This window comes from Anomaloglossus baeobatrachus, chromosome 3 (genome assembly GCF_048569485.1).
Source record: "Anomaloglossus baeobatrachus isolate aAnoBae1 chromosome 3, aAnoBae1.hap1, whole genome shotgun sequence".
Lineage (NCBI taxonomy): Eukaryota > Metazoa > Chordata > Amphibia > Anura > Aromobatidae > Anomaloglossus > Anomaloglossus baeobatrachus.
The window spans coordinates 563,982,688-564,008,690 of record NC_134355.1 but is presented as its reverse complement, the minus strand read 5'-3'; the positions used below and the strand labels follow the sequence as shown (position 1 = coordinate 564,008,690).

General features: G+C 49.4%; 1 protein-coding gene across 3 annotated transcripts in view; it reads left to right on the top strand.

The window, feature by feature from the left end:
* Positions 1 to 26,003, top strand: part of YEATS2 (YEATS domain containing 2) — a 234,585-nt gene that overhangs the window by 76,869 nt on the left and 131,713 nt on the right. For all 3 annotated transcript variants that reach the window (XM_075340905.1, XM_075340906.1, XM_075340904.1), the window contains exons 13-14: positions 9,237 to 9,344; positions 15,382 to 15,537. In XM_075340905.1, coding sequence (XP_075197020.1) covers positions 9,237 to 9,344; positions 15,382 to 15,537 — 264 coding nt within the window. The remainder of the gene's footprint in view (positions 1 to 9,236; positions 9,345 to 15,381; positions 15,538 to 26,003) is intronic.

Sequence of the window (26,003 nt, the reverse complement as noted above, 5' to 3'; positions counted from 1 at the left end):
TTTTTCTTGAGTCCTGGATTTTGACGGCTTCTGGTATCCCCCCTGAAGTCATCTCCACTATGACTCGGGCGCGCAAGTCTTCCTCCGCCAAGATCTATCACAGGACTTGGAAAATTTTCCTGTCCTGGTGTCGCTCTACCGGCCATCCTCCTTGGCCGTTCTCCTTGCCGACTCTTCTGTCTTTTCTACAGTCCGGTCTGCAGCTAGGACTGTCCCTCAACTCTCTCAAGGGACAAGTTTCGGCTCTGTCAGTTCTGTTCCAGCGGCGTCTCGCTCGGCTGGCTCAGGTCCGCACCTTCATGCAGGGCGCGTCTCACATCATTCCGCCTTACCGGCGGCCCTTGGACCCCTGGGACCTTAACTTGGTTTTCACATTCTTGCAGAAACCCCCCTTTGAGCCTCTTAGGGAGGATTCTTTGTATCGTCTTTCACAGAAAGTGGCCTTTCTGGTTGCCATAACTTCTCTCAGGAGAGTCTCTAATTTGGCTGCGCTCTCCTCGGAGTCACCTTTTCTTTATCGTTCATATATCGTTTATATGTAGCTCCTCCCTCTGAGCCTATACACCCCCTGGAGAACCAGATCTAGCCAGTTCATTGCTTTGTGTTCAGGAGGCATACATCCACACATGCATTCTCATCTGATTTTTCATTTTTGGAAAGAGTTTGAAGAAAAGCGGGTCCAAGTCTGGACCCCCGGCATGTCCCTTCTCACCCCACTGTGTCGGCGGTGCTGTTAAGGTTGATTCCAAGGCTGGAGCCTTAGATGCCGCGCTCCTTCACCATCCCTCGGGCTCTGGCTTGAAGTGGGAGCCAGCACGGTTCTCCATGCTTGGCAGGAGACCGGTCTCAATCCGCAGCCCTTCAGGATCCTGCTGGACGGAGCACTCATCCCCAGGGACTTGGAACCCTGCGTCTCAGCAAGCTAAGTACCTGAGACGTTTATATTCTGGGGGTCCCTGTACTTTATTATGGTGGGAGAGTGTGCTGAGTGAGTTTTCTGACATTTCCGGCCGGTTCTCTGGCTGTCGCCTGAGAACCGCGCCGATGGTGCCTGCGCGCCGGCCGCACCGCTCAAATTTAGGCCCCGACTTCGCCGGAGGCCTACTTTCGGTTTCACTGCCCTCGCATGTCATTCATGGTGAGGGACAGTGCGGCTCCGCCCAGCGGTCGTTCTGCACAGGGGAGGGACACTCCTCACTGGGTACATGTCTCCTCCCCTGTAAGTCTCTTTGGCCCTCCAGATCCCGCTCTCAGAGCAGGTCCCGCCCCCTCTCCTCGCTCCTGCGCTATTTTATCAGCGTTTTCTCTGCGATCAGCACTGGCTGCAGCATCCCTGCTGAGGTGCTTGGGGGTCCGGGCTTCGGGATCTGGAGGGCACACAACACCGCTCCAGCGGTCTGGTAAGCCACAACCTCTGGTTGTGGGCCTCTGTATATACTCTCTGGGGGTCACTCTGGCAGAGCCCCCACTTCAGCAGCATGTCTCACACGAGGAGCAAGGCTCCAAAGCTATATTCAGTATGCACTGCATGTAAGCTCGTGCTGCCTGAACCGAGCACATATCCACATTGTGATGCCTGCTCTAACCTGACAATGCCTCAGCCTGGAATCGCACCCACAGTGGTCTCTCCGGCTGCTCCGGCTCCTGTGGCTGAACCCCCGGCTTGGGTAGAATCCTTATCTAGGTCAATCTCCCAGTCTTTTGCCGACTCCATGGGACAGCTGTCCCGGACTTTGCTGAACATGCATCAGCCCCCTTCACAGGGTGCCTCTGCTGCTAGGGCTCTCTCAGCGGAGCTTACAGAGGATTCTTCATCTGGTCCCAGACCCCGTCCTCCTAAGAGGAGACGTAGGGCTCCCTCCCCTTCCTCGTCCCGCGGCTCTGTTTCAGAAGCTGACTCGCGGGACGAGGAGGATGCCTTTACAGGGGGCTCGGAGGCTACCTCCATGTGCCCCATTGATCTGTCCGAAAGTGACTCAGATGTTAGTGATTTGATTGCGTCCATTAATTCTGTACTGGACCTCAATCCGCCAGTATCAGAGGAGCAACCCTCTCTGGCAGAAAAGCACCAGTTTACCTTGCCTAAGAGGACAAAGAGTGTGTTCTTTAACCACTCCAGTTTTCAGGCCGCTGTGACCAAGCCTAGGGCCTGTCCTGACAAACTCTTCCCAAAGCGTAGTTCTGATGACCGTTTTCCCTTTCCACCTGAGGTGGTCAAGGAGTGGGCTCATTCACCAAAGGTAGACCCCCCGGTGTCTAGACTCTCAGCCCGGACCGTTGTATCAGTGGCTGATGGCACCTCTCTTAAGGATTCCACTGACTGCCAGGTTGACCTTCTGGCCAAATCTGTATATGAGGCGGCAGGGGCCTCGTTCTCCCCATCTTTTGCAGCAGTGTGGGCTCTCAAAGCCATCTCTGCTTCTCTAGAGGAGATGCATTCCCTCGCCAGGGAATCTATGCCCGAAATGGTTGCCTTAACTTCCCAAGCTTCCGCTTTTTCATCCTATGCCATGTCTGCCATGCTGGAGGCTTCTCACCGCACTGCGGTGGCTTCGGCTAATTCCCTCGCTATCCGCAGGATCTTGTGGCTTCGAGAGTGGAAGGCAGATGCTTCTTCAAAGAAGTACCTTGCTGGGCTCCCTTTTGCTGGGTCCAGGCTATTCGGTGAACAACTGGATGAAATTATTAAGGAAGCTACTGGCGGGAAGAGTACTTCCATGCCACAAACCAAAACCAGGAAACCTGTCCAGGGTAGGAACCAGTCGAGGTTTCGTTCCTTTCGTTCCTCCAACTGGTCGTCCTCTAAGCCCTCGGCCTCGTCCACTAACTCAGCCAAGGACCAAAATCCCAACTGGTGCACAAAGGCGCGTCCACAGAAGACCGCAGGAGCTGCTGCCACTAAGGCAGCCTCCTCTTGACTATCTGTCCGCGCCAGCAACGTCCTTAGTCGGTGGCAGGCTCTCCCACTTTGGCGACGCGTGGTTTCAACACGTCTCCGATCAGTGGGTGCGGGATGTCATCTCCCACGGCTACAGGATAGAATTCTCTTCCAGCCCGCCAAACAGATTTTTTCTGTCAACTCCCCCCTGTTCCAAGGCCGCCGCCTTCTCTCAGGCCGTGGCATCCTTGCAGGCCAACGGAGTAATTGTACCGGTTCCCGCCCGGGAGCGGTTCAGAGGTTTCTACTCAAATCTCTTCCTAGTCCCCAAAAAGGACGGTTCCTTCCGGCCCATCCTGGATCTCAAGCTTCTCAACAAGCATGTTCAGGTGCGGCATTTTCGCATGGAATCTCTACGGTCAGTCATTGCCTCAATGACCCAAGGGGATTTCCTGGCATCCATCGACATCAGAGATGCCTATCTGCATGTGCCAATTGCAGTTTCTCACTAGCGTTGGCTACGTTTTGCAATCGGAGAGGAACATTTCCAATTCGTGGCTCTCCCCTTCGGGTTAGCCACGGCCCCTCGGGTATTCACCAAGGTCATGGCAGCAGTGATTGCGGTTCTGCACCTCCAGGGGTTGGCAGTGATTCCTTACCTGGACGACCTTCTAGTCAAGGCTTCATCCAGCGCAGACTGTCAGCGGAGTGTCTCGCTCACTCTCGCCACTCTAGCCCAATTCGGGTGGCTGGTCAATCTGCCCAAATCCACTCTGACTCCGACCCAGAGGCTCACGTACCTAGGGATGCAGTTCGAGACTCTGCCGGCACTTGTGAAGTTGCCCTTGATCAAACAGCAGTCCCTCCAACTGGCGGTGCGCTCTCTGCTGAGGCCCCGCCGTTATTCCATCAGGCACCTGATGCAGGTGCTGGGTCAGATGGTGGCGTCAATTGAGGCTGTTCCCTTTGCCCAGTTCCATCTGCGTCCTCTGCAGCTGGACATTCTCCGCTGTTGGGACAAGCGGCCTTCCTCCTTCCACAGGTTAGTGGCTCTGTCGCCACAGACCAGGAGCTCTCTTCAGTGGTGGCTTCGGCCCCTCTCTCTGTCTCAGGGACGCTCCTTCCTGGCTCCGTCCTGGGTGGTCCTCACCACGGATGCCAGTCTATCCGGCTGGGGAGCGGTATGTCTCCACCACCCAGCACAGGGCACTTGGACTCCGTCCGAGTCAGCCCTGTCGATCAATGTGCTGGAAACCAGAGCCGTGCTCCTGGCTCTCCTAGATTTTCACCACCTATTGGCGGGCAAGCACATCCGAGTCCAGTCAGACAACGCGACAGCGGTTGCCTACATCAATCACCAGGGCGGGACACGCAGCCGCCTGGCAATGTTGGAGGTTCAACGCATCCTTCAATGGACGGAGGACTCCAAGTCCACCATATCCGCAGTCCACATCCCAGGCATGGAAAACTGGGAAGCAGATTATCTCAGCCGTCAAACCGTGGACAGTGGCGAGTGGTCCCTGCATCCGGCAGTGTTTCAGTCAATCTGCCGCAAGTGGGGCACTCCGGACGTGGACCTAATTGCATCCCGTCACAACAACAAGGTTCCGATCCTCCCACGATCCTCATGCCTTCGCAGCGGACGCTCTGGTTCAAGACTGGTCCCAGTTTCGTCTTTCCTACGTGTTTCCCCCTCTAGCTCTCTTGCCCAGAGTCCTGCGCAAGATCAGAATGGAGGACCGTCGGGTCATCCTCATTGCTCCAGACTGGCCCAGGCGAGCTTGGTACCCAGACCTGCTCCATCTGTCCGTAGAGGTGCCGTGGCATCTTCCGGACCGTCCAGACCTTCTCTCACAAGGTCCGTTTTTCCGCCAGAATTCTGCAGCTCTCAGATTGACGGCGTGGCTCTTGAGTCCTGGATCTTGACGGCTTCTGGTATCCCCCCTGAAGTCATCTCTACTATGACTCGGGCCCGGAAGTCTTCCTCGGCCAAAATCTATCACAGGACTTGGAAAATTTTCCTGTCCTTGTTTCGCTCTTCCGGCCATGCTCCTTGGCCTTTTTCCTTGCCGACCCTTCTGTCCTTTCTACAGTCCGGTCTGCAGCTAGGACTGTCCCCCAATTCTCTCAAGGGACAAGTCCCGGCTCTGTCAGTGCTGTTCCAGCGGCGTATCGCCCGGCTGGCTCAGGTCTGCACCTTCATGCAGGGCGCGTCTCACATCATTCCGCCTTACCGGCGGCCCTTGGATCCCTGGGACCTCAATTTGGTCCTCACGGCCTTGCAGAAACCCCCCTTTGAGCCTCTTAGGGAGGTTTCTTTGTTTCGTCTTTCACAGAAAGTGGTCTTTCTAGTGGCCATAACTTCCCTCAGGAGAGTCTCTGATTTAGCTGCGCTCTCTTCGGAGTCACCTTTTTTGGTTTTTCATCAAGACAAGGTGGTTCTCCGTCCGACTCCGGACTTTCTCCCTAAGGTGGTTTCTCCTTTCCACCTTAACCAGGACAATACCCTGCCTTCCTTTTGTCCGGCTCCTGTTCATCGCTTAGAAAAAGCGTTGCATACTCTGGATCTGGTGCGGGCGCTCCGGATCTATGTGTCTCGCACCGCTGCTCTTAGGCGGTGCACCTCTCTTTTTGTGCTAACCACAGGTCGGCGTAAGGGCCTCTCTGCTTCTAAGCCGACCTTAGCCCGTTGGATTAGGTCGACCATTTCGGATGCCTACCAGTGTTCTCAGGTGCCTCCCCCGCCGGGGATCAAGGCACACTCGACCAGAGCTGTCGGTGCCTCTTGGGCTTTCAGGCACCAGGCTACGGCTCAGCAAGTCTGTCAGGCTGCCACTTGGACCAGCCTGCATACCTTTTCAAAGCTCTACCAAGTGCATGCTCATGCTTCGGCAGATGCGAGCTTGGGCAGACGCATCCTTCAGGCGGCTGTCGTCCATTTGTGAAGTTAGGCTCTGCCTACTTCTCAGTTTTTCTGTTTATTCCCACCCATGGACTGCTTTGAGACGTCCCAATGTCTGGGTCTCCCATAGGAACAATAAAGAAAAAGAGAATTTTGTTTAATTACCGTAAATTATTTTTCTTATAGTTCCGTATTGGGAGAGCCAGCACCCTCCCTGTTGCCTGTTGGCAATTTCCTTGTTCCGCGTGTTTTCACTGGCTGTTGTCGTGGACAGAGTCTCTGGTTGTTCCGGTTCTTGCTTTGTTTCTACTTGTGGGTGGCTATTCTCCTTCAGCTTTTGCACTAAACTGGCTAGATCTGGTTCTCCAGGGGGTGTATAGGCTCAGAGGGAGGAGCTACACTTTTTAGTGTAGTACTTTGTGTGTCCTCCGGAGGCAGAAGCTATACACCCAATGTCTGGGTCTCCCAATACGGAACTATAAGAAAAAGAATTTACGGTAAGTAAACAAAATTCTCTTTTTTTAGTCTTTCATCAAGACAAGATGGTTCTCCGTCCGACTCCGGACTTTCTTCCTAAGGTGGTCTCTCCCTTCCACCTTAACCAGGACATTACCTTACCTTCCTTCTGTCCGACCCCTGTTCATCGCTTTGAAAAAGCTCTACATACTCTAGATCTGGTGCGTGCTCTCCGGATCTATGTGTCTCGCACCGCTGCGCTTAGGCGGTGCACCTCTCTTTTTGTGCTAACCACAGGTCGACGCAAGGGCCTCCCTGCTTCTAAGCCGACCTTAGCCAGTTGGATTAGGTCGACCATATCGGACGCCTACCAGAGAACGCAGGCGCCTCCCCCGCCGGGGATCAAAGCACACTCGACCAGAGCTGTCGGTGCCTCTTGGGCTTTTAGGCACCAGGCTACGGCTCAACAAGTCTGTCAGACTGCCACTTGGGCTAGCCTGCATACCTTCTCGAAGCACTACCAAGTGCATGCTCATGCTTCGGCAGATGCGAGCTTGGGCAGACGCATCCTTCAGGCGGCGGTCGCCCATTTGTGAAGTTAGGTTTTGCCTACTTCTTAGTTTTTCTGTTTATTTCCCACCCAGGGACTGCTTTGGAACGTCCCAAGGTCTGGGTCTCCCAAAGGAACGATAAAGAAAAAGAGAATTTTGTTTACTTACCGTAAATTCTTTTTCTTATAGTTCCGTCTTGGGAGACCCAGCACCCTCCCTGTTGCCTGTTGGCAATTTCCTTGTTCCGCGTGTTTTCACCGGCTGTTGTCGTGGACAGAGTCTCCGGTTGTTCCGGCTCTTGCTCTGTTCTACTTGTGGGTGGCTATTCTCCTTCAGCTTTTGCACTAAACTGGCTGGGACTGGCTCACCAGGGGGTGTATAAGCTCAGAGGGAGGAGCTACACTTTTAGGTGTAGTACTTTGTGTGTCCTCCGGAGGCAGAAGCTAAACACCCAAGGTCTGGGTCTCCCAAGACGGAACTATAAGAAAAAGAATTTACGGTAAGTAAACAAAATTCTCTTTTTTTGGCCAATCACCATGCTCCTTGCACGCATGTTCTCTAGGTCTCCTTTTTCTCATCTCCAGCACCATCTGTTAGCGCATGTCGCCCCAAGCTCTTGCATTCTTTTTCAGCCTCAAGGAGCTGTAGCCACTCACCCAGTACAGTAATAAGATTTCCCCCCCCACCCCCCCTCCACTCAGACCGCTTCTACAGCTTCTGGATCCAGGGTAGGCTTTATCCTTGCTTCACACATGCTTTTTACCACTCCACCACAGGGCTCTTTTTCCCTGCCTCCCTATGCCTAATCTCAACGAACCTACATAAGAAAAATGTGCACTGTAGACCAAAATCAGTGAAAAAAAAAAGTTATACTTTATTGAATCAATTAAAATACAGTAAAAATTAACATGTATCACAAATGGCCACAAGGTGGCACCGATACAAGATACAGGAATGAAAAATAACAAGTTGGTCTTAGCAATAAAGTGACCTGTGTACAATATAAATAAATTACTGTACTACAAAAAAAGTGTGTGTGTATGTATAAAATAAATATATAATATATATATATATAATATATTAGTATAATATACTATTATATACAATAGTATTATCAGAAAATGATTATGAAGTGACAGGTGCTCCGTATTTATTTGTAAATTAGATAATGAATGGCAATATAGTAATAGCGGTAGCACCACTGTCACTGGAATACCAATATTATCACCAAAGTGGGCAGTGCATATCCTCCAACAGATTCTCCCATCTTGGATCTCTTCATACCTGGCCACCCAGGCATTCAGCCTCTCCCACTCTCTCACCACCTCCTCATCTCACCCCGGTGTCCATCAATGAAGCAAAAGAGAAATGAGGATTTTGGGTGCTCACTGTAAAATCCCTTTTTCGGAGCCTTCATTCGGGGATACCTCTCCCGCCCTTGTATAAAGTTTTGTTGTTTTGAACAATCTTTTCAGCTTCGTTCTTGCTTTACTGTTGCTTCTACTACTGCTTTCTCACAAAATGATTAGGAGGAGGAGTGGGGGTGGAAACATCATACTTTGGGGGTGCTCTTCTGCAAAGGTGGACAGGACGACTGCACTGTATTGAAGGGAGCATGGATGGGGTCATGTATGCTGAGATTTTGGCCAATAACCTCTTTCCCTCAGTAAGAGCATTGAAGATGTGGTTGGGTCTTCTAGCAGGACAACTATCCGAAACGCAGCCAGGGCAACGAAGGAGTGATTCCGTAAGAAGCATTTCAAGGTTCTGGAGTGGCTTAGCCAGTCTCCAGACCTAAACACAATAGAAAATCTTTGGAGGTAGCTGAATCTCAATGTGGCCCAGCGACAGCCCCGAAACCTGAAAGATATGGAAAAGATTTGTATGGAGAAATGGGCCAAAATCCCTGCTGCAGTGTGTGCAAACTTGGTCAGGAACTACACGAAACATCTGACTCTTGTAATTGCAAACAAAGGTTTCTGCACCAAATATTAAGTTTGGCTCTGGTCTTTGCTGTTCGAGGCAGGTGCTGGCTGTATGACACAGCCTCCATCCACCGTGTGTAGTGGGAACTCAGCTCTTGCGCCTGTTCCACATACTGTCACTCCCACATGTGCCATCCTGTATCAAGAAGAGGTTTAATGAATGGATTATTAATTAAAAATACATTTCTAAAATGTTAGGGTAGTTTATGGCTTTATAGTAGAACTGTAAATCCAAGTTATATTTGCAAGAAGTAGGAGACATAAATAAGGGAGTATTGCTGCAGGATCAGACTGAATACATGGTTATCACACTGCATTATATTTTATAGCATTAGCTCTACTCCCATCAGTTCATTGCTCCTACTCCTTCATATGGTTTATCTCTGCCTGTACGTAGCTTGTGAATGTATTGTATTATATTCCCACGGATAACCACACAGCTTGCACGTTACCTTCCCTTTTAGCAGGAGGAGTCTCTTTTTGCAGCGATGCCTCCACTTTGTCCTATTGGAAGTCATTCTAAGGCTCAGAGTCCAAAACCAGTGTCAGGAGGACTCGGTGCTTTCACAAAGGTAACATTTTTGTATTGCCCTTATCACTGTGATGTTATTTATGATGGAGTGTATACTGTGTACGGTTGTGAAAATGTATGGATATACTGAAGATGTAATAACAAAACATGTCCACCTGTCAAGTTCAAAATGACGATGATGATGAGACTCAAAGGATCTCTCGGGATCCGGCTGCTGTTTCCAATTAAAAATTGTCATGTGTGCACCATAGAATAAACAATAACTGGACAGCAAGTCAGTTACATCTATCTCCATGACTGGCTCTGCCCCAAGTGCGCTTTTTATTGTTTGAAAGAAACTCTAGACCAAGCAGTAAGGGGGTGTAAACAAAAGTTTTAGTCCAATCAAGTATCGTAGGTCAGGGCTTCATGACGTAGAGAGATCTGCACACCCTCCTTGGATTGGTCAGTCCAGACTCCAGGAATTTCCTTTGTCTATCTGTCTTGGGTGCAAAACAGGAAATGGCGGCCATCTTTACAATTACATGTGCTGGTATATACTGTGTCTAAGGAAAATACACTGAATATGCAATATACATATATACATGTTAGTAAGAAACAAAAGCATTCACAAATATGTGTGTTAGTTCACATCTACTGAACTATATAACTGAGTCTATGAAATGGCTGAATTAAGTATTTTTGGATACTCAATTCTTTATCCTCAACAGTCCCCCCTAAAGACTTACTTCTTCCATTTCTAAATTCTAAGGGTACTGTGTTCCCTTAGGAAGAGAGGTAGAAAGATCTGTTGAAAAACCTGCCTAACTGAACGTTGAAACATGGGCGGAAAGGGGAAAGGAGTTTTCTTCACCGGTTTGAGACCAAGGACTCCTAGGCGAGTCCTCACCCTTTGCAGTTGGACTTTCCCATGTCTCAAGGTTCTCTAAGTCCTCTCTTCTAACTGTTCTGGCAATGCTGGTCTGAGACTGTACAGGGTTTTCTGAAAAGGATAAATATAAGCAGAACGCTCAGTGCAGCTCTGGTTGATTAACCCTTCTACAATGCGAGGTGTGGATCCATAGATTTTTCTGCAGTTGGATCGGCTCCTCTAGTGTTGACTCATGGCTCTTTCTCGCTTGTCGTTTAGGATCAATCAGTCTCCTGACTGGAGACCATATGCTAATAGCTCTGATTTAAGATCTGGAATTGGAGAATACACCTGTTTATCACACTATTCAGTCAATTATTTAAAAATATACATGTCTATGCTAAACCAAAAACATCTTACATAAAAACCTGTTTATTACGAAAAGAAAACAAAACATATACACTTTGTACACGATTTGCCAGTTTCCACTTTTCTATAAATATACACTTTTTGTAAACACATTTTTCTTTACATACCACCTTCATGTGCTTCTCAACAATAATGTCGTTTTCTGCACTGGAATGCCTCTGACCAAACCTGGAGAGAAATTTACACAACACGCACAGACTTGCATACAACATGCTCATGATATACATCTATAATCAGTTTGCAGTCTCTAAGAATGGGTAGAGCAGGTGCAGGGTGTTTCTGCGGACTCTTTACAGTTATTTCTCACTTCGTTCTAGGCACTTGTCTCACAAGACTGGGTGAATCTGCCCACCTGGGTACTGAACCCTGGTGTCACCAAAGCACACACTGACAATTGTCTTTCACAGATGTTACCTGGGCCATCATTAAGAAGAGCTCTCATGGCAGAGAAAGCTTACCACCTTTTATCCACAGACCTTCCTCAGTCAGCTGGCTCCCTGCATGTCACACTCCATTCCTTGTTGTTTTGCTTGTTCCTGTAGGGATTTAAGAACACAAGGAGTGACAGAAGTCACTGACGTGACCGGTGTCACCAAGGCATGGTCGGTATTGGTGAAAGACTCTCAACTCTAGGCCCGTTCACTGCTTCTTGGTCAGTTGCACCTGTGCGAGGATCTCCATCCGAATCCATCAGCTCAGATCTAGACTTTCTTTTCGGCATACCTAATTCATTTGACAACAGGAAAAAATCTACAACCTACATACACCTCTAAAGACTCTTACCCACTCCTGTTCTACCCATCAAGAGAGGCATTAATGCATCACTGTCTCCTGTATCAATAGGATTGGAGGGAGTGGTCGAATTTAGACTACCTCATGTGGTGTTAACAGCAGCATATTCAGTGCAGAATCGACCACCATCTGGTTTCATCTATAAAAACAAAAACTAAAAAATATACATTAGATCATTCTTATAACTTTATCTCTGATCATAATACAGTTAGTGGTCATCTATACTTCACATGACTGAGAACACTAAATAAATAAACAAACAAATAAACATATAGGACAAAATTTTTCCCATTTCAGTTAACAGATATACCTCATAGTAATCTAATAAACATAACCTATGGGAAAAAGGTCAGCTTCAAAACTTATCTAATATGCCTACTGCACCCTCGAAGAAACTGGAGAATATAATTAATACCTTATTCCCCCCTTGTTTAATTGTTTATTTACCAATATGGCAAAATTCAGCGTTTTTATACTGGTATTCCCTAAAAGAAAAAATAAAACAGCAGGTAATAAATTAGCTACATACTAAAACTTAAAAAGAACAAACAATGAAAATAACGTATATCTCACAACAATATACATTACTGGGAAATTTTAAAACCTTACAATAAACACTGTATCCATAAAGAAAAGAAAAACCTTTCATAGTAGAAACAACTGAGACATGATTAAATGACAGCTGTGACTAGGCGACTAACCTGCAAAAATATAAGAATTGTTTAGAAATAATCGTAAAAACAGAAAAGGTGATAGTCACAAAATAAAAATATATTGTTCGAATGAATCGCCATTAAAATACAAAACAACACAGAAATTAAATCGCACATCCCATGAAATTTAATATTCCCTATTCAGGTATAAGCAGTAAACTAAAAATGGGAAATCCTGAACTCTAAGGGTTAAACCAAACTTACGTCACTATTGGGGAAAGACACATTCCATTCTTATCTCTGACTATTCATCAATTCAGTAAAAATTTCACTTACTTATCTTTGACTTGCATGTATGGGATAGCTGAGTAAACAAATATACAATTTATACTTATTCAAATGTGTTAGTCATTTATACCACAGAACACCTCCCACCGGGGATGGGTGGATAGCTTTGAACAAAGAGCCATTGCGAGGGGTGTGGCTTATGAGGTGTACTGCCATCAGTGGGTGTAGCAAGACGGCTGCCACAGGAAGTTCCAGGCACCTGACTTCCGGGTGTAGCATCCATGTTGTGACTCCCTGAGTGTACTGGGAGTGTCTGGAACTACGTAGTAAACCAGGGATACTTTTAGTGCCTGTAAATTTGCATTCCAGAATACAAAGAGAGACTTGATTAATACCAGATATAATGACTTCTAAAGGAAAACCATGAGGCACAGCTAGAGAAAAACATATAGTGATTCTACAAACAGCAACACACAGTGAATAGGCTCTTTGTCCTCCAGTATACTCTCACTGGAGATTAATCTGAACTTCAATACATGGGTTGCAGCCTGCCATCTAGTGGTAGTCCAACGATTTTACACAACTTTTTGCAATCTTTTATATTTTTTCCGTGCTTTTGTAACTAGGGCGACAGCGTTCTCAGCTCCTACTAAAAACAACATATTTATCTTTTGAACAGAGTATACAGTGCTCTAATTGGACCGGCCGGCTCCAACCGGAATTCTTTCCCCGCCTCGTTTGCATATCCAATGCAAACAGTGACTGGCGTCTAATACGCAGGGGAATCCGCTAATTCCGACACTTTTACCTTAACTAAAGTGAGATCCTTTCCCGCCTCGTCTGCCACGCAGACAGTGACATGCGCCTGAACCGCAGGGGAATACGCTAATTCCACTTTAAGTTAACAGAACCCTTCCCGCCTCGTCTATTATCTATCCAATATTCAATATTCAATATTTAACATTTAATATTTAATATCTAACAAACAGTGGCTGTGTCATCCGCAACACAGGGGAATCGCTAGTTCTCATACTTCTGTTCAAAAACAAACAATTTAAAAAGACTGAAAAACGCATTAATTTCTCTCTAATCCAAACCAAAATAACACTTGTCTTTCTTTCAAATCATTACAACTCCTCTGTTTGCTTTACTATACAAAGGCTGCAGCCATCTCCTGTATGTTAGCCCACTGACCCCTTCTTTCTCCTCACTCCAAAGAGCTGCACTGTCTTGTCTCTGCCTGTTCACTCCTTGACCCCCCCTTGCTTCCTGCTCTTTTCTGTTCTCAGCGAAAAAATGCAGGCTGCGTAATTCGATCTCCGCTCTGTTTCAAGCAGCCGGTGAGCAATGGCCAACACACACCGACCCCCCTTCTTTCTAACACACACAAACTTTCCTCCCTGCTGCCCTCTTAGCAAAAGAACGTAGCTGCGTGAGCGAGTGACCCCCCCACCTTTTTCTTGCTTTCCTCTTAGTGGAGAAATGCAGGGACGTAGCGTTGCAGTCTGTTCCTGCCCAAGTAGCCAATGGGGGACTGACCCCCCTCCTTTTTGTGTAAGAGACTGCAGGCACGCTGGGCTTCTCTCCACCATTTCTATAGCTGTCTGCTCAGACAATTAACTCTCCGAGAACCAAACAGAGAAATCACAAGCCTGATTAACCATGCACTATATACAAATCAACAGGTACTCAAAAAGCCCCCCATTTCTACCTTACTTACAGCTCAGAAATACAGACAGCCGGATCCTTTAAAACCTATGCCTAGCCCTTATGGGGACTGGGTCCTCTAGCTCACCGGCGAGTGACAGTCACACCGTTTGGTCTCCGGTGCACTACCATTCTCCGGACTAGTGACCACCCCCTTTCGCCAGGTGTCTCTCGATCCACAGGTAAAACAGCACACACAATGTATATGATGCTTACCGTGAAACGGAGGGCGATCAAATCCTCGATATCGAGCAACACCTGGATACTTGTGGAGTAGCCCCAGACGTCCGGAAAGTGGAAGCTCTGACTCACTCTTCTCGGTGGCCCCACACTTGGCGCGCCAACTGTCAAGTTCAAAATGACTTTGATGATGAGACTCAAAGGATCTCTCGGGATCTGGCTGCTGTTTCCAATTAAAAATTGTTGTGTGCACACGAGAATAAACAATAACTGGACAGCAAGTCAGTTACATCTATCTCCATGACTGGCTCTGCCCCAAGTGCGCTTTTTATTGTTTGAAAGAAACTCTAGACCAAGCAGTAAGGGGGTGTAAACAAAAGTTTTAGTCCAATCAAGTATCGTAGGTCAGGGCTTCATGACGTAGAGAGATCTGCACATCCTCCTTGGATTGGTCAATCCAGACTCCAGGAATTTCCTTTGTCCATCTGTCTTGGGTGCAAAACAGGAAATGGCGGCCATCTTTACAATTACATGTGCTGGTATATACTGTGTCTAAGGAAAATACACTGAATATGCAATATACATATATACATGTTAGTAAGAAACAAAAGCATTCACAAATATGTGTGTTAGTTCACATCTACTGAACTATATAACTGAGTCTATGAAATGGCTGAATTAAGTATTTTTGGATACTCAATTCTTTATCCTCAACACACCTTGTCCCCACTGTAGACCATGTATATAGCGTTGTCTTGCCACTCTTCACTGTTCTTGCTTCACTGACTCCTCTTCCTCTCGGGGACATTTCTTTTTTTTTTTTTGTCCTCCCTGAATTCCATAGATTTTCCCCTAACGTCTGGATCTTGGAAACCAGACAGAATTGTCTTTAGATATGGATTTTGCTTTGTGTGTGGATTTTGCCTGCAGAGGAAATTTTAGGTTTTTTTTGTTTTTTGTTTGTTGTTTTTTTTTTTATTTTTATTTTTTAAAGGCTGATGTCATAAAAAAAAATTAGTCCTGAGGCATCCGTGTCATATTATTATTTTCTCTTAAATAGTGGTGAGAACATTCATGTGGCTTGCTAGGCTTTTGAATCAGCTGCATTAGAGAGGGATCTACAATTGTATTCTCACTATATTGAGTATTCTGTGTTGATTTTTTTTTTTTTTTTTTAGGTGATAATTAAGCAGGAGCCGATCGAACCTTCTCAACAACAACAAGAAACTCCCTCTACATCGCAGCCATCTCTCCCGCAGATTGTTGCTGTGAAGGGTAACCCAATGATTGCAGTTTCCCCCCAGAAGACCATAAATACTGCAGAGGGGTCTAAGGTAGGATCTTCTGCAACCAGTGATATGTATATCGTATTAGCACATCTGTATTTCCTTCCAAATACCTTTTGCAGGTTGAATAGTCAGTAGTTTGGGCCTGACTCGGAGGACTCACCGCTTAGAATAGATCCATCTGTTTATGTAAATCCCATAGACATGAATGGTTATAACCCTGCATGTATGTGGTCACCTCGTCACTGAAAGGGAACCAGTCACTAGGATGTTCCCTTATAACCTGCGACTACCACCATTATGCTCTACCTCATATAAGAGCCCAGGCCACACTGTATACAGTAAAAATGAGCTTTGTTATACTCACATGGGGGCGGTTGGGTCCTACGTCATCCACACACACACACAGTCTGCCATTGTGCTCCTGCGCATGCGCACCATGTTCTGTCCTGCTGAGGCCAGAGCAAAGTACTATATTGTGCAGGAGCGGGAAAAGGTCAAAGGCCTCATGCGCTCTGGTGGACGAGGGCTTTCTGTTTCCATGGAGGTTGGAAATTTGGAGATAGAAACCTGGCCTCTCAGACATTTTACGTCCCATCAACAGATTTTACAGTTAATACGTTTAATAGGAAAATCAGTCTAATCTTTGAGGAAATCCTATAGGAAAGACCTGCTTCTTGTCCGTACCATCGTCCTCAGAGAGGAAATAGGAAAGAAAATAGTGTAGTTAGGGAACTGTAGGAAATTTCTAATACAAGTATATTACAAAGTAGCTTAGATTATAGCATCAAATACAAAGGGATGTAAAATTAAATTTACTTTTGCATTTAAACAACCCCTTAAGTCCCCTCCTGCAGGCACTGAGCTCATCCGTTTTTGCTTGTGTGGGTTTACACTAGCTAATAGCGGCTGTATAATGACCAGTAATCGCCTATGTGTTTGGCAAGCTTTTAATAGTCTGTTTTAGATAAGCTGAGTGCACTTCTTCTTACGTGCAGAGAATGCTCCAAAACACTAATTCTGTGCGCATTGACTATCATTGTTTTTAGGCAGCACATCTCTTATTTACACAGGACAATGTGCTGCTAAGAGCAATGATTTATAAGCCATCTGAAAAAATCATTTCACCCAAAGAACAAGTGTTTGTCAAATTACACTGCATTATTAACTGTAAGCAAGCTTCTTAAAAATCCTCGTTCCCAATGATCAGTCAGTTTTTATTCATTCCAAGTTGTCCACCAGAGGTAGGCTTTCCTGCTCAGCAGGTACTGACAATTTCCTTTAAGTTTTTCCCTTTTTAGGCGGAGAATACAGGCTGCATTATCCTCCTGTTACTCCACATAAGAAGGGAAGAACAGTGAGGCTTTACCACACTGTTACTGGTCCTATGCAAATGAGACAGGCATGCAAATCAAAAAAGTCCATGGAGCCTCTGTTAGGAGTCTCGACATAGAAACTAGCCAGATAGCCCTCTGGCAAGGACATAGCCAAGGAGTGGCTCTTTTTAGGAAAACCACCATAACCACCATATTAAGTGGCCCTTTTAGTCAATATCCAACTCTTTGACAAGTTTAAAGATATGACAAGGGAAATACCAAGGCCAGGTATACATCCACAGACAGCTGTTTCGAGGTATTGCCCCCTCATCAGTGTGGAGTAGGATTCTGGCCAGGTGGGAGCAATGCCTAGTAGACCAACATGGTTATGGTGGTTTCTTAAAAAGAGCCACTCCTTGGCTTAGGTCCTTCCCGGAGGGATATCTGGCTAGTTTCTGTGTCGAGACTCCTAACAGAGGCTCCACGGATTTTTTTGATTTTGCATTTTTCCCAGGGGACAATGCACCTAGGATTTCACTGTGTTGAGCACCCTCGTTGGCTGCCAGCAGTGTTTCTTTGACGCCTCATTGGGGGACACAGGACCATGGACCATGGGTGTTATGCTGCTTATCCATAGGAGGACACTAAGTATATGCAAAGATGTTAGCTCCTCCCCTGCAGTATACACCCCCTGCCCCAGCCAGGCTACTTCAGTTTTAGCTTAGTGTCTATAGGAGGCACATCTCTGCAGACTACTTTAACAAGAATTTTTTGTTTTTAGAGGGTGACTGTTCCTTCGGGGACCAATTTCCCAAAAACATCAACAGGCGGGAACGCGGAGTGTCGCCTCCCCGTACCCCCTCCTGCTACGCTGGATCCTGGGCTCACTGGCCGACAGGTCTCATGGCACTGATTTTCCAGAGCCCAGAGCAGATGAAAACTTCCTCAGTCCCTCTTGCAGGCTCTGAGTTGATACACGTTCTGAACCAAGTGTGACCAGGCATCAGACTGCCATCTCCACAGGAGCTGAGGTGAGATCCTTCTGATTTTTTTCCAGAGCCACAGAGCAGATGAAAAACTTCCTCAGTCCCTCTGACAGGCTCTGAGTTGATACACGTTCTGTGACCGGGCACAGCAGTCGTCAGAATCTGCACACAGGCTCCCTGTCAGGAAATTGGAGCAAAGGTCACACTGACTGGATGCACATGGGCTGTGATTGCAGACTCCTGCATAGCATTCCACCTGTGGCGGGGGGAGGGGAGAGCTCCCAGGACTCAGTGCAGCCGCAGCTGTGGTACACTTATAGAGGTTTTTCTGTCCACCATTGTTGTGCAGGGCTGGAGGAGGGAAGGGGAGTCCCTTCCCACCATTTTTTGTTTATTATATTTTCTCATGCCTTCTTGTCAGAGCTAAGCCCCGTCCCCTCCGACACTCGATAAGCCATGCCCCCCTCACACAGGATCTGCAGAGCATTGCTCCCTCTTGTTGTGATCAGAGCCTGTGGGCGTCTCTCAGAGCTGGCTTCCTCCTACCCAGAACTGGGACGCAGGAGGAGGGGGGGGGGGGTCATCAGGGTTCTGGGTGAGTTATAGCCTCACTTGCATATTAGCTCTGCAGAGCATTGCTCCCTCATTACAATCTGAGTTTGTGGCTCATCAGCCAGGGGCTGCAGTCACATGTTTTATGCCCTGCACAACTACAGCAAGAACTATAAGACGCTGAGCTACTAGGGGATGATAGCACCTCTTCCTTCTATGAGTCCGGTGCCCCTGTAGCTTACCCCCCCCACCTACCCCGCCACCACCGCTGCAACCGCTGCCAGCCCAGAGCCTACGGCTCCCAGTCCCCCGGAATGGGCACAGTTCCCAGAACCTGGTGCTGGCTATGCAACATCGTCCTCACACCCCTCGGGGCCCCTGGACAGAACGCAGCCTGATGACACCTCTATAGAGGGTCCTTGTGATAAGAATCAGCCCTCTGCTTCACCGGTTGCAGATCAGAAAAAGGGCATGACTCCATGGTTCTCCCTCTGGGGTATACAGATAGGGTTCTCTCACATGTTCCGCGGTCTCTGAGGAGCCGAAGGAAGGGGAAGGATGTTTGTACCGGGATGATTCCTTGGTTTCAACCTCCCTGAGCGATCAAGCTGCGATGGACTTATTGCAGCAATCAACCAAAACTCTGCATGTGGAAGATCTCCCATCCACGATTACTGACCCTGCGGTCTCCTTTAAAAGGGTGGAGAAACCTCAAAAAAAAAAAAAGTTATTTGACGCCGCTTCGGTATCCGTAAACTCATGGAGTCCCGGTACCCCTTTGGCTTAGCTGTCTCTAAGGGCTGGGCTGATCCGGCCTCGGTGGACCCTCACCCGGCTTCCGCCTGCCTGAAGGACCACTCCTGTCTTTTACTTGATGGATACTCATTCAAGGACCCGACAGACACAAGTGCAGCAGCTTGATCGCTCTGCCTCGAGGCCGCAGGTCCCTCTCCCCTTCCGTGTGGGTCGCACATGCACCAGGACTACAAGTTTCCCTCAGACCCTCACAGATGTAACAGTTCACATTGCTGCGGCGGCAGAGTACCTCATGCAGGCCTCCCTCGGCGCTGCTACCTGCGCAGTTATTCCCGCCTCAAATACCATAGCCATCCGTAAGGCCCTCTGGTTCCGATAATGGAGAGTGGACTCGGTCTCTAAGAAGCCTCTCACAGTACTTCTTTCCAGACCGATGGTTTGCCGATCATCTGGACAGGCTCTTTTCTTTATCGTTCCTTTGGGAGACCCAGACCTTGGGTGTTTAGCTTCTGCCTCCGGAGGACACACAAAGTACTACACTTTAAAAGTGTAGCTCCTCCCTCTGAGCCTATACACCCCCTGGTGAGCCATTCCCAGCCAGTTTATCGCTTTGTGTTCAGGAGGCATACATCCACACATGCATTCTCATGATTTTTTTTGGAAGAGATTGAAGAAGTGCGGGTCCACGTCTGGACCCCCGGCATGTCCCTTCTCACCCCACTGTGTCGGCGCTGTTGTAAGGTTGATTTCCAAGGCTGGAGCCTTACATGCCGTGCTCCTTCACCATCCCTCCTGGGCTCTGGCTTGAAATGGGAGCCAGCACGGTCTCCATGCCTGGCAGGAGACCGGTCTCCATCCACAGCCCCTTGAGGATTCTGCTGGACCGGAACACTCATCCCCAGGGACCTGGCCCTGCGTCTCAGCAGCTAAGTATCTGAGACGTTTATATGTTGGGGGTCCCTGTTCTTTATTGTATGGGGAAAGTATGCTGAATGTATTTATTTTGGCATTTCCGGCAGGTTCTCTAGCTTTCGCCCGAGAACAGCGCCGATGGTGCCTGCGTGTCGGCCTTGCCGCTTAAATTTAGGCCCCGGCTTTGCCGGAGGCCTAGTTTCTGTTAACTACCCTCGCATGTCACTCATGCAGAGGGACAGGCACGGCTCCTCCCGGCGGCCGTCCTGCACAGGGGAGGGACACTCCCCACTGCTGTAGCATGTCTCCTCCCCTGCAGGTCTCTATGGCCCTCCATTTCACGCTCTCCTACAGGAACGCCCCAAGTCCCGCCCCCTCTCTTTGCTCCGGCGGCCATTTTCTTAGGCAGAGTTCACTCTGCGCTGGGCCTTTCTGCACTCTGCATCCCTGCTGAGGTGCTGCGCATCGGGGGTCCGGGCTTCGGGATCTGGAGGGCACACAACACCGCTTCCAGCGGTCTAGTAAGCCACAGCCGGTCTCTGGTTGTGGACCTCTGTATATTCTCCCTGGGGTTCATTCTCTTGCAGAGCCCCCACTCCAGCAGCATGTCTCACACGAGGAGCAAGGCTCCAAAGCTTTATACTGTATGCGCTGCATGTAAGCTCCTGCTGCCTGAGCCGAGCACCTATCCACATTGTGATGTCTGCTCTAACTTGGCGGTGCCACAGCCTGGAGTCTCACCCCCAGTGGTCTCTCCGGCTGCCTCTGCACCTGTGGCTGAACCCCCGGCCTGGGTAGAGTCCTTCTCTAGGTCTATATCCCAGTCATTTGCTGAGTCCATGGGACTTTTGTCCAGGACTTTGATGAATATGCATCAGCCCTCCTCACAGGGTGCCTCTAATGCTCTTGCTAAGGGTCCTTTAGGATCCCTATCCTCTGACCTCCGTCCATCGGAGCTCACAGAGGATTCATCATCAGGTCCCAGACCCCGTCCTCCTAAGAGAAGGCGCAGGGTTTCCTCTCCCTCCTCATCCCGCGGCTCTGATTCAAGAGCTGACTCGCAAGATGAGGAGGATGCCCTTACGGGGGGCTCGGAGGCTAAAGGCTACTTTACACACTGCGATATCGGTCCCGATATCGCTAGTGTGGGTACCCGCCCCCATCTGTTGCACGACACGGGCAAATCGCTGCCCGTGCCGCACATCATCGCCCAGAGCCGTCACACATACTTACCTGTCCGGCGACATCGCTGTGACCGGCGAACCGCCTCCTTTCTAAGGGGGCGGTCCGTGCGGCGTCACAGCGACGTCACTGAAGCGTCACTGAACCGCCGCCCAATAGCAGCGGAGGGGCGGAGCTGAGCGGGACGTAACATCCCGCCCACCTCCTTCCTTCTGCATAGCAGCCGGGAGGCAGGTAAGGGGAGCTTCCTCGTTCCTGCGGCGTCACACGCAGCGATGTGTGCTGCCGCAGGAACGAGGAACAACTTTGTTACTGCTGCAGTAACGATTTTTAAGAATCGACTCCCATGTCGCCGATTAGCGATTTTGCACGTTTTTGCAACGATGCAAAATCGCTTATCGGTATCACACGCAACGGCATCGCTAATGCGGCCGGATGTGCGTCACAAATTCCGTGACCCCAACGACTCCGCATTAGCGATGTCGCAGCGTGTAAAGCCCCCTTAACTCCATGTACCCCATCGATCTTTCCGAGGGTGACTCAGATCTTAGTGACTTGATTGCTTCTATTAATTCTGTGCTGGATCTCAATCCGCCAGTATCAGAGGAGCAACCCTCTCTGGCAGAAAAGCACCAGTTTACCTCGCCTAAGAGAGTAAAGAGTGTGTTCTTTAACCACTCCAGTTTTCAGACCGCTGTGACCAAACCCAGGGCCTGTCCTGACAAAAGCTTCCCAAAGCGTGGTTCTGGTGACCGTTTTCCCTTTCCACCTGAGGTGGTCAAGGAGTGGTCTCACTCCCCAAAGGTAGACCCCCCGGTGTCTAGGCTCTCAGCCCGGACCGTTGTGTCGGTGGCTGACGGTACCTCACTTAAGGATTCCACTGACCGTCAGATTGACCTTCTGGCCAAATCTGTGTATGAAGCGGCGGGGGCCGCGTTTTCCCCGACTTTTGCAGCAGTGTGGGCTCTCAAAGCCATCTCTGCTTCTCTAGAGGAGATGCATTCCCTCACCAAGGAATCTATGCCTGAGATGGTTGCCTTAACTTCTCAAGCTTCAGCTTTTTCATCTTATGCCATGTCTGCCATGCTAGAGGCTTCTCACCGCACTGCGGTGGCTTCGGCTAATTCCCTCGTTATCCGCAGGATCTTGTGGCTTCGAGAGTGGAAGGCAGATGCTTCTTCAAAGAAGTACCTTGCTGGGCTCCCTGTTGCTGGTTCCCGGCTGTTCGGTGAACAGCTGGATAAAATTATTAAGGAAGCTACTGGCGGGAAGAGTACTTGCATGCCACAAACCAAGACCAGGAAACCCGCCCAGGGTAGGAATCAGTCGAGGTTTCGTTCCTTTCGTTCCTCCAACTAGTCGTCCTCTAAGCCCTCCGCCTCGTCCGCTAACTCAGCTAAGGACCAGAAATCCAACTGGCGCCCAAAAGCGCGTCCGCATAAGACCGCAGGAGGTTCTGCCACTAAGGCAGCCTCCTCGTGACTCTCTGCCCGCTCCAGCAACGTCCTTAGTCGGTGGGTGAGAGATATCATATCTCACGGCTACAGCATAGAATTCTCTTAAATCCCGCCAAACAGATTTTTTTCTCTCAACTCCCCCCTGCTCCAAGGCCGCCGCCTTCTCACAGGCCGTGGCATCCTTGCAGGCAAACGGAGTAATTGTACCAGTTCCCGCTCGAGAACGGTTCAGAGGTTTTTACTCAAACCTCTTCCTAGTTCCCAAAAAGGACGGTACCTTCGGCCCATCCTGGATCTCAAGCTTCTCAACAAGCATGTTCGGGTGCGGCATTTTCGCATGGAGTCTCTGAGATCAGTCATTGCCTCAATGACCCAAGGGGATTTCCTGGCGTCCATCGACATCAGAGATGCCTATCTACATGTGCCAATTGCAGTTTCACACCAGCGTTGGTTACGTTTTGCAATAGGAGAGGATCATTTCCAATTCGTGGCTCTCCCCTTTGGGTTAGCCACGGCCCCTCGTATATTCACCAAGGTCATGGCAGCAGTGATTGCGGTTCTGCACCTCCAGGGGTTGGCAGTGCTCCCTTACCTGGACGACCTTCTAGTCAAGGCTCCATCCAGCGCAGACTGTCAGCGGAGTGTCTCGCTCACTCTCGCCACTCTAGCCCAATTCGGGTGGCTTGTCAATCTTCCTAAATCCACTCTGACTTCGACCCAGAATCTCACGTACCTAGGGATGCAGTTCGAGACTTTGCCGGCACTTGTGAAGTTGCCCTTAGTCAAACAGCAGTCACTCCAGCTAGCGGTGCGCTCTCTGCTGAGGCCCCGCCGTTATACCCTCAGGCGTCTGATGCAGGTGCTGGGTCAAATGGTGGCGTCCATAGAGGCTGTTCCCTTTGCCCAGTTCCATCTGCGCCCCCTGCAGCTGGACATTCTCCGCTGTTGGGACAAGCGGCCTTCCTCCTTACAGAGGTTAGTGGCTCTGTCGGCACGGACCAGGAGCTCTCTTCAGTGGTGGCTTCGGCCCCTCTCCCTGTCCCAAGGGCTCTCCTTCCTGGCCCCGTCCTGGGTGATTCTCACCACGGATGCCAGTCTATACGGCTGGGGAGCGGTATGTCTCCACCACAGAGCGCAGGGCACTTGGACTCCGTCCGAGTCAGCCCTTTCAATCAATGTGCTGGAAACCAGAGCCGTGCTTCTAGCTCTCCTAGCATTTCACCACCTGTTGGCGGGCAGGCACATTCGAGTCCAGTCAGACAACGCAACAGCGGTTGCCTGCATCAATCACCAAGGCGGGACACGCAGCCGCCTGGCAATGATGGAGGTACAACGCATCCTTCAATGGGCGGAGGACTCCAAGTCCACCATATCCGCAGTCCACATCCCAGGCGTGGAAAACTGGGAGGCAGATTATCTCAGCCATCAAAGCGTGGACGGTGGCGAGTGGTCCCTGCACCCGGCAGTATTTCAGTCGATCTGCCGCAAATGGGGCACTCCGGACGTGGACCTAATGGCATCCCGTCACAACAACAAAGTTCCTGTTTACGTGGCTCGCTCCCACGATCCTCAGGCCTTCGCCGCGGACGCTCAGGTTCAAGACTGGTCCCAGTTTCGTCTGTCCTACGTGTTTCCCCCTCTAGCTCTCTTGCCCAGAGTCCTGCGCAAGATCAGAATGGAGGGCTGTCGAGTCATCCTCATTGTACCGGACTGGCCCAGGCGAGCTTGGTATCCGGACCTGCTCCAACTGTCCGTAGAGATGCCGTGGCATCTCCCGGACCGTCCAGACCTACTTTCGCAAGGTCCGTTTTTCCGCCCGAATTCTGCGGCCCTCAAATTGACGGCGTGGCTCTTGAGTCCTGGATTTTGACGGCTTCTGGTATTCCTCCTGAAGTCATCTCCACTATGACTCGGGCCCGTAAGTCTTCCTCCGCTAAGATCTATCAGAGGACTTGGAAAATTTTCCTGTCCTGGTGTCGCTCTACCGGCCATCCTCCTTGGCCATTCTCTTTGCCGACCCTTCTGTCTTTTCTACAGTCTGGTCTGCAGCTAGGACTGTCCCTCAACTCTCTCAAGGTACAAGTTTTGGCTCTGTCAGTTCTGTTCCAGCGGCGTCTCGCTCGGCTGGCTCAGGTCCGCACCTTCATGCAAGGCGTGTCTCACATCATTCCGCCTTATCGGCGGCCGTTGGATCCCTGAGACCTTAACTTGGTCCTCACGGTATTGCAGAAACCCCCTTTTGAACCTCTTAGGGAGGTTTCTTTGTATCGTCTTTCTCAGAAAGTGGCCTTTCTGGTTGCCATAACTTCTCTCAGGAGAGTCTCTGATTTGGCTGCGCTCTCCTCGGAGTCACCTTTTTTAGTTTTTCATCAAGACAAGGTGGTTCTCCGTCCGACTCCGGATTTTCTTCCTAAGGTGGTCTCTCCCTTCCACCTTAACCAGGACATTACCTTACCTTCCTTCTGTCCGGCCCCTGTTCATCGCTTTGAAAAAGCGCTGCATACTCTAGATCTGGTGCGTGCTCTCCGGATCTATGTGTCTCGCACCGCTGCGCTCAGGCGGTGCACCTCTCTTTTTGTGCTAACCACAGGTCGGCGCAAGGGCCTCCCTGCTTCTAAGCCGACCTTAGCCCGTTGGATTAGATCAACTATTTCGGACGCCTACCAGGGTACTCAGGTGCCTCCCCCGCCGGGGATCAAGGCACACTCGACCAGAGCTGTCAGTGCCTCTTGGGCTTTTAGGCACCAGGCTACGGCTCAACAAGTCTGTCAGGCTGCCACTTGGGCTAGCCTGCATACCTTCTCGAAGCACTACCAAGTGCATGCTCATGCTTCGGCAGATGCGAGCTTGGGCAGACGCATCCTTCAGGCCGCTGTCGCCCATTTGTGAAGTTAGGTTTTTGCCTACTTCTTAGTTTTTCTGTTTATTTCCCACCCAGGGACTGCTTTGGAACGTGCCAAGGTCTGGGTCTCCCAAAGGAACGATAAAGAAAAAGAGAATTTTGTTTACTTACCGTAAATTCTTTTTCTTATAGTTCCGTATTGGGAGACCCAGCACCCTCCCTGTTGCCTGTTGGCAAATTCTTGTTCCGCGTGTTATTACCGGCTGTTGTCGTGGACAGAGTCTCCGGTTGTTCCGGCTCTTGCTCTGTTCTACTTGTGAGTGGCTATTCTCCTTCAGCTTTTGCACTAAACTGGCTGGGACTGGCTCACCAGGGGGTGTATAAGCTCAGAGGGAGGAGCTACACTTTTAGGTGTAGTACTTTGTGTGTCCTCCGGAGGCAGAAGCTAAACACCCAAGGTCTGGGTCTCCCAATACGGAACTATAAGAAAAAGAATTTACGGTAAGTAAAC